Raw genomic sequence first — 7815 nt, forward strand, 5'->3', positions numbered from 1 at the left:
TCAACACAAAACAAGAGCTTGCATTTTTGAACAAACTAATAAAAGTCCAAAAACAGAAATCTGAATGGACATTTTTGGGATTTCTGAGAAGTAATACTGCAAACATAGTACTGTCAATACTGTAACCCTTTTCTACAGCTATAATTCATACTTTTCTTCTATGTATGATTTTAAAACGGTTTGATTTGAAACAGAACTGCAATATTAAAGAAATATCATCAAAATGATTTAAAAAGGTACACTTTAAAAGTGCAGTTTACTCTTTTCTACAATTATTTATAATCTGATCTCATTTCATCTGTTTTCATTGTGTTCCTTTAACAGACACAATGAAGGTCCTCTCGCTGATGCTTATATTCCTCACAGTTTCTGGATATTCATATGTGTTGCAACCCAGTAAGTATACACTTTGACCTATTTAACATTTTAAGCTTTCAACTAAGTGCTTAAGTATCTGTAGTGACTTTAAAATTAAGATATAATCTGTTGCTAATTATCACACTCCTACCAAACAACAGGTCATTAACACATCCATCCATGCTAATTATTTTAAGCCTGTAAAAGGGGGACACTGACTGTTGTATTTGCATCTTGATTTGGTCTTTTGAAATGAATAAGGGTGTGTTTTGCATAACATTGTATTGGAGTGAACTATCGTAATGGTTGCCGTCTGCATTGTAGGATTGACAGTGGCCCAGGTCGCTGAGCTGGACAGAGACCAGTCTGATATGACGAGTGAGCAGCTGGGAGATGTTTCAATATCAGCGGAAGAAGAAGAGAAGGCTGCGGAATTGACTGAGGAAGGGAAAAATGGGGGCTTGACTCCAGAGACAAATTCAGAAAGGAGGATGGCTGCTGATAATGAAACATCTCAGAAAAGTGATCAAATGGATCAACTGAAGCAAGAAAAAGTTGAAGAGGAAAGTGAGAGCAGACTGGTGGCAGGGATCGGTCTTCACAAGGAGGCTAGAAGGGAAATGATAACTGTAAATCAACAAAATGTGGAAGAGAAAGGAGGAAATGGAGGAATAGAAGATCACATGGTAGTTAGCGACCTCACACCTCCTTTTAGCACTTCCTCTACTCAAGTACAGGAAGAATTCATTATTCCTGCCACAATTCAAATTCTCACTCGGTCTCAAAATCCTCCTGGTGTTTCTCCCCCTGATAATCATCATAATGTCCCTCAATCACAAGTATCCTCTGATCCTCCCACCGCTTACGCCAAAGTTAGCCCTCAGTTCTTTCCTCCTCCTGTCGCTCTTCCAAGTCCAACAGAAATCAGTCACATGTCAGCCCCAACAGTCCTTCCTGGTTCTACTGTCCTACTGCTTGAAGATCTTCTTACTGAGGTTTCGAAGACTCCTGGACATCATCTCAAGCAGAAGGAATTGGAGGTTAAGTCTAGTCCGCATTTGGAGGATTCAGAGCTTAAGAATATATTGTTTAAACCTGCACGGAAGGAGATACAAATCACCGTTGTTCAACCAAATCATAATACTGGATCGGTGCAAGCAGCAACACCAACACCAAAAGAGTCAACGTTTATTACCAAAGAAGTAAATCCCACACCAAGATCGAATGAAAATAATGCCGTGGTCAAGCTTAATCCAAACATGACCCAGCTCTCAAATAATACCACCAAACCTAGAGTGAAGCAAAATAGAGCATCTCCTCCTCAAACACCACTAACCAAAGTGTCAGCTAAACCGCGGCAGACAACGGCCAAAACACCTCCAGCGAAAAACAGTAGTAAAAGTAAGACAATTAAGAATTCCAAGGAAAAGAAAAGGAAAAAGGACAATAAAACCCAAAAGCCACCACCGAAGAAGAAGGTCGTAAAACCAACAACCTTTCCTTACTTCAAGGATAACTACTGTCCTCCTGAGTGTGCCTGCTATGGAAGGTAAGCTTAATAATGCTTTATAAGACGTCATAGATCCACTGTTGTTATGCTTTCCAATGTGAGAAATGTTCTTCTGCTTCGAGTGTTGCTCAGACAAAATGAGCAACCTTAAGATATCATCTTAAAAGTTATGAATTTGATATTCAGAGCGTAAATATTGACGCAAACAACTATTGTACTGGAGGTTTTCCCGTGTGTGATTGGTCACATTAGCCGCGTTCACACTGCGGTACTTTTCCCACAAAGGTTCATGCGAACTTAGTTCATGATCGCGTTCACACCAAAAAGAGCCGGTACTAAAAGTAGTTCATGCGAACCTTTTTACCCCCTCGAAAGTCCCTGCTAGAGAGCAGGGACTTTCGAGCGGCTCTTTTTTGAGAAAAGAGCTATATTTCTGATTGGCTGGGCGAATTGCAAACCACGCCCCGTAAAACTCCCAAAAAGTTTTGTGAAGCCGCCATTTTATTATCCTCGCATTAGCATTATTAGCATTAGCATTAGCCCAGCGCAGAAACGCAGAGAGACTAACTTATGGCAACACAAAATAAAACATGGGAGCGGTGGAGATGAGGAGGTGTCGTCGTTCTGGCGATTTACTCGGAAGGCTTCAGTAGAAGCTGCTGGGACTCCAGCAGCTTCTACTGAAGCCTTCCCCAACTCCGGGGACTTCCGGCCAGGGACTCCGGGCGGCAGTATACGCCGTGAAGTGGTTTGCGGCCTGCCAGTAAACCCAAAGCAGAAGAAGAAGAAGTGACGTCAGCGGCTTCATTTGCCTAATCCACCCCCAGGGACTTTTTCCGGTGTGAACGTGATCTGTACTTAGTTCATGCGAACTAAAGAGTTCGCATGAACTAAGTTCGCATGAACCTTTGTGGGAAAAGTACCGCAGTGTGAACGCGGCTCTTGGTTTCATGAAATCATCATTCCTTATAATTTATTATGTATTGTTTTCTAGGGTGGTCCAGTGCTCAGACAAAGGTGTCGACAAGGTTCCTTACGGTATTCCGTATAACTCCCGCTACATCCTCCTCATGAATAACCACATCGACGTCATCCAGCTGGACCTGCTCAATGAGTACGTCTCTATGGAGTTCCTAGTGTTGAGCAACAATCGTCTCAAGGATGAAACCATAGAGGGGGCCTTCGAGGGGATTCCGGCTTTGAAGCGCCTCTACCTGAATAAAAACCTCCTAATCAGTGTGCCGGCTGATCTTCCCATGTCTCTCGAGGAGCTTCGATTGGACAACAATCATCTGAGTGTGATGTCTGAGGCAGCCTGGGCTCGGTGCCCCGGTCTCTTGATTTTGAGTCTGAGTAACAACAGCCTGGGGAATGGATCGGAATTTCTTCGTAACGCAGTGCTCTCTCCTTTGAGCAGCCTGCGCACTCTGAACCTGGATCACAACCAGCTGACTTCAGTTCCTCTGGGCTTACCCCTGTCCATCAAGCAGCTCTACCTCAAAGGGAACCTCATTGAGCAATTCCGTGGAGGAGCCTTCAATGGGAGATCAGAGCTGATGGTTTTAGATCTGAGTTCAAACAGATTGACAAACAAGGGTCTTCTCAAGGATTCTCTTCTCAATGCGACACACTTGGAAAGCCTCAATTTGGAGGGGAACAGACTCAAACAAGTACCACAGCACCTTCCCAGCTCACTTAAAACTCTAAACCTGGAGGGAAACCTTATATCTTCCATAAAGAAAATGGTTTTCGGAACCTTGAAAAACCTGGAACACCTGGGGTTAGCAAGGAATAAAATCTTCAAAGTGGCACCAGGGGCCTTCAAGACATTGCCAGTCCTTCATCAGTTGGACCTGTGTCACAACACTTTGCGCCAGGTGCCCAGACAGCTCCCTAAAGCTCTGCACTCACTCGCCCTCACCCACAACAAGATTCAAACAGTGCCTCGGGATGCTTTCTGCTGGGGTAATCAAAGTTATAGTCTCAGCGGGCTTGTACGAGTGCAGTTGGAACACAATTTAATCGATATGGGGAAGTTGGATGCGCAGGCTTTTAGGTGCCTACGGGGATTCCAGGTGGTGCACTTCTACTGAACCTCCAAAAGAAAAAAGCAATCATGCTACTTTGTTGACCTTATCCAAAACCTGTTGTGAGTGATGTTGCTATGCCAGAAACCAATGGTATAACTGAACATTTGAATCAGAAATATATATATGATGTGTGAAATGTAATGTATTATATGCACCCAATCCAAGCCTCGCTCTTTGGCTGATTTTATGACGTTAATTCTCCTTTCCGAACTACAGTCAGAGAACACTGGATTACACTTACATAGGAATAGTTTAACAAACCTAAGTAACCAAACTAGTGATATCAAACTTCAAACTTTCTTATCAGCATCTCCAAAGCAGAATTATTTTGCAACTTTTAGTTTCCATCCATTTAAGCAACATGTATAGAAGGTTATCATTTTTATTTATTTTCCATTTACTGGGAAAACATTGTAGTAGTCTGTCATTCGACAGAAAGCCGATATGGATAGTGTGAAAAGGGGGATGCAACAGGAATTCTCAAGATGTTGGTGCTCGCACTTTGTCAAAAGAATATGTGTTGATATTTATTTAAATGATTTGCAAGGTGACTTTCATTCCACAATGAAATAAGGAAATCCCTGTAAATGATTCTGGAAATGGCTTTCTTTTTATACAAGTCACATGAAGTTTGTGTACATATCATGTGTTTGTGTGTTCACATGTACAGTACATGGTGTAAATGTTTAGTGTAGGAAATCAGTAACTCATAATGTATCCAGATCTGTACAAATAGGCTTGCTTTTTTTTCTCAAAGTGTGAAACCTTTGTATGAACAATACATTTGTCATTGTAATTGTTCAAGCTCATATAAGTGGACATGTGAAAGTTGAGGCTATTTGGGGTTTTTAAAAAAAAGTATTCACTGTCTTTTTCTAAGTTCATATTATTTCCCTGTGAGCGCATGGATTGCAAATCACACCACATGTGTGACTTTGGGTTCATGGTGAAAAGATGATCAACATGATGTGGATAAAATAAAGTATGCATGTAGAACAACTTGTAATATGCAATAGCTTGTCAACAGAAAACATGTCATTTAAATAAGTGGGATGATGAATGGGCTCTTTGTCTAAGCCTTTTGCAGGATAAGAAAAAGGGGGATCTAAAAGATGGTGGCTAGTGAGCTGCAGTAAAGGTTTTGTCTTCCATGAATCAAAGTTCCCCCAATGCTTTCTCACCAAACCAGAGGAGCTTTTAGGAACTGAGATATAAAGAGGACAGGACAGGTGATTCAAATCATTGAGCAATCAGTTTGAACATAGAAGTAGAGTCCATACAGTAGATCATTCCATCTGCCACATTTTTGGAAATGTATTAAACACAAAATAGAAAACAATAGAAGAAGAATGACTATGAAGAAAAACCTCTAGGTGGCAAAGAAAGATGTGCACAGAAGAAAACAGAACATAATCATAGTTAAACGTAAAATATCTAAGGTGGAATAAAGCTTTGTAACATAGTCAAGCATTCCTGTAAATACAGGTAAATAGCACATTTCAAAACTTTAAAGCCAAGTGACAAAAATACAAGAACATGTGTTGTACTCATGGTAAACGTAGTATCTGAATTTAAAACCTTCAAGGAATTCCTGCCCTCTCTATACACTCTATTTCTACTATCGTGACTAAGATTGTTGGTTTTTAAAATAGTTTTTTAAGGGGAAAAGTCGACAAGGTGTCAACTTTTTATATTGCTATGTTTTTAACATTCAAAGGAACACAAACTAATTTATTTTTGGCTGAAATTGCCAAACACATCCTACAGGATTATTAACTGTATTTTAAAGTGTGCTGTTTCAGCTATCCTCAAGTTGGGTTTTGAGTTTGAGTCGGGTTGTCCTTTGTTTGTTTAACCCCTGGCTGGTGAAAAGAGACTGAAATATAGCTGGCAGGAGTGACAGTTTAAAGCTCCACAGTTAGTTTTCCAAAGCTAATAAATAGCTATGCCGTACCGGCCCAAATGTTCCACTGTAGGCATTTTCTTCATTTTCCATAAACAAATTCCATATCAGTCTAGGTTGTTATTGTTCTCCCGTATTTGGGCAGCTATGATCCCCTTGGAGATTCTCATGAGGACAAACATATCATTAACTTTGTCAGGATCTCGGGAATGTCAATTGAACAGCAGTGTTGAACAAACAAATCAAGCAAATGGTGACGAGATGATACCCATTACACAAAAATGCACCCTGTCTTTGTTGCAATACTTGTGATATAAAATCATGCCATCTATAATACAGAAGTATAAAGAGTGGGTAATATGAAGTTATGTTGTTGCCTGTTCCATGAATAAACAAGAAAAAGTAGCTATGAGATGATTTGTTTGCTAGTGCAGCATATACCTGTGGTCACTCTTTCTGTCTCACAGAGTTCCCATGCAGTAAGGTTTTGTAAACGTGCTGAAATAAAAGACTTCGTTATTACATATGAATGTGTTGGTAACAAAATGTCCACTAGATGGCAAGAACGTATAAGGAAATAGTTTTGATGTGTGCCACCATACAGAAAATATGAGGAGCTTGAATGTGGCTCTTTTCCCAGTCTACAAATAAGAGATTGTAGAAATTAAAACACATATTCGTCAGGAAGTTTATCTTGGTGGGGGGGGGAGTATATCTAAACGCTTACACCAGACTGGAAACTCAGCTATGCTGGCACATTTAAACACTCATCAACACACAGGCATGCATGAGTCCTTTTTTGAACCTTTTGGGGACTTCTTTTGCAATAACGTGAAATTATTTGACTTAACCAAAATCCTAAAGAAAATTACATAATAGAAAAGAAGAAGTGAAGAAGGGTTTTTCCCCGATTTGAGAAAAGCAGATGAAGGCAAAAGTGGAGAAAAATGCATAAGCCCACGTGGAGTTGTTTAGCGCTTTTTCTCTCTTTTTCCTTCTCTTGCTCGCTTTAATAAGTTCACTCAGCAACGTGGCACTGCACCCATAGGGCCTGGGAAAGAGGAGCAGGAGGAGGGGGACGAGAGGGAGGGCTGGGAGAAGGGAGGAAGAGGAGAAGGGGGAGTGAAGAACAAGAAGAAGAGAGTGAAGGGGAGGAGGGAGGGCTTGAAGGATGGATCCAGGCTCCACTGGCTCAGCGCGTGTCCAGAAGGGGAGAGCTTTGGCGGGGCAGGGAGCTCCCCAGCACCTCCCTACGGTCCAGCAGGACCAGGACCCTGTATCACTGCACCACATGTCTACCTGGATCCACTGGAATCCTCCTCCCTCTCTTTGTGTCTCCTTTTACTCCCTCTTCCTCGCTCTCCGTCTGTTTTTTCTCTCGTATATTTTCTGCTTTTCACTCACATTAGATTGTGTGCATGCACTACCCGCGTGCACACAGTCGTCTGGTGTGTGTGCGTGGGCGTCTCTTACGTAACGATCATGTGAACTGCTCCCTTGACAGAGACTGAAACCATGTACTCATTTAAGTAGTTTGGCAGACGGTGAAATTATTTGCGTTACTCCGAATCCTGTGCTGGATACAGTCTGATATTAAGCTTAGGTGTGAGGGATTGGTAGTAGTAAGGGTGCATGCTTATTACCACCATCTCTTAGGTTGTTTTTGTGCCAGTGTATAACCCATCTGCCAGAGTTACCTGTGTTCCCAAGCTTTTATTCTCTCTGGATGTCTAATTTCTGACCAAAAGAAACACAAAATTCAAGCTTGTTGAGTTTCTTTTGTTTGAATGCTGACCACATTCTTACAGGAATCAGAGCAAGAGAGTGCAACACACAAAAGGAACAGAGGGGAACAGGATATTAAACCACACCCTACATGAGAGCCAGCGGGACGAACAGAGAAGCAGACCGAGTTGTGATACTATTCAGCTGACATTCCTCTCCTGATATTTATG

At 41.5% G+C, this 7815-nt stretch overlaps 1 protein-coding gene across 1 annotated transcript; it reads left to right on the forward strand.

Moving 5' to 3' along the window:
* Positions 1-659: 659 nt before the first annotated feature.
* LOC139432949 (prolargin) lies at positions 660-3960 on the forward strand. Its single transcript, XM_071201781.1, has 3 exons — positions 660-1043; positions 1782-1906; positions 2862-3960. Exons 1-3 carry the CDS (start codon positions 660-662, stop codon positions 3958-3960), a joined length of 1608 nt encoding a protein of 535 aa, XP_071057882.1.
* The last annotated feature ends 3855 nt before the right edge of the window (positions 3961-7815 follow it).

This window comes from Pseudochaenichthys georgianus, chromosome 23 (assembly GCF_902827115.2).
Source record: "Pseudochaenichthys georgianus chromosome 23, fPseGeo1.2, whole genome shotgun sequence".
Taxonomy (NCBI): domain Eukaryota; kingdom Metazoa; phylum Chordata; class Actinopteri; order Perciformes; family Channichthyidae; genus Pseudochaenichthys; species Pseudochaenichthys georgianus.

Bases quoted from the DNA above. Each gene is read 5' to 3' on its own strand.
- LOC139432949 (XM_071201781.1), top strand. From the start codon at position 660: ATGGTTGCCGTCTGCATTGTAGGATTGACAGTGGCCCAGGTCGCTGAG. The intron at 1,044-1,781 runs GTAGTTAGCGAC...AAGAATTCCAAG, and splicing joins GAGGAATAGAAGATCACATG to GAAAAGAAAAGGAAAAAGGA. The intron at 1,907-2,861 runs GTAAGCTTAATA...ATTGTTTTCTAG, and splicing joins GAGTGTGCCTGCTATGGAAG to GGTGGTCCAGTGCTCAGACA.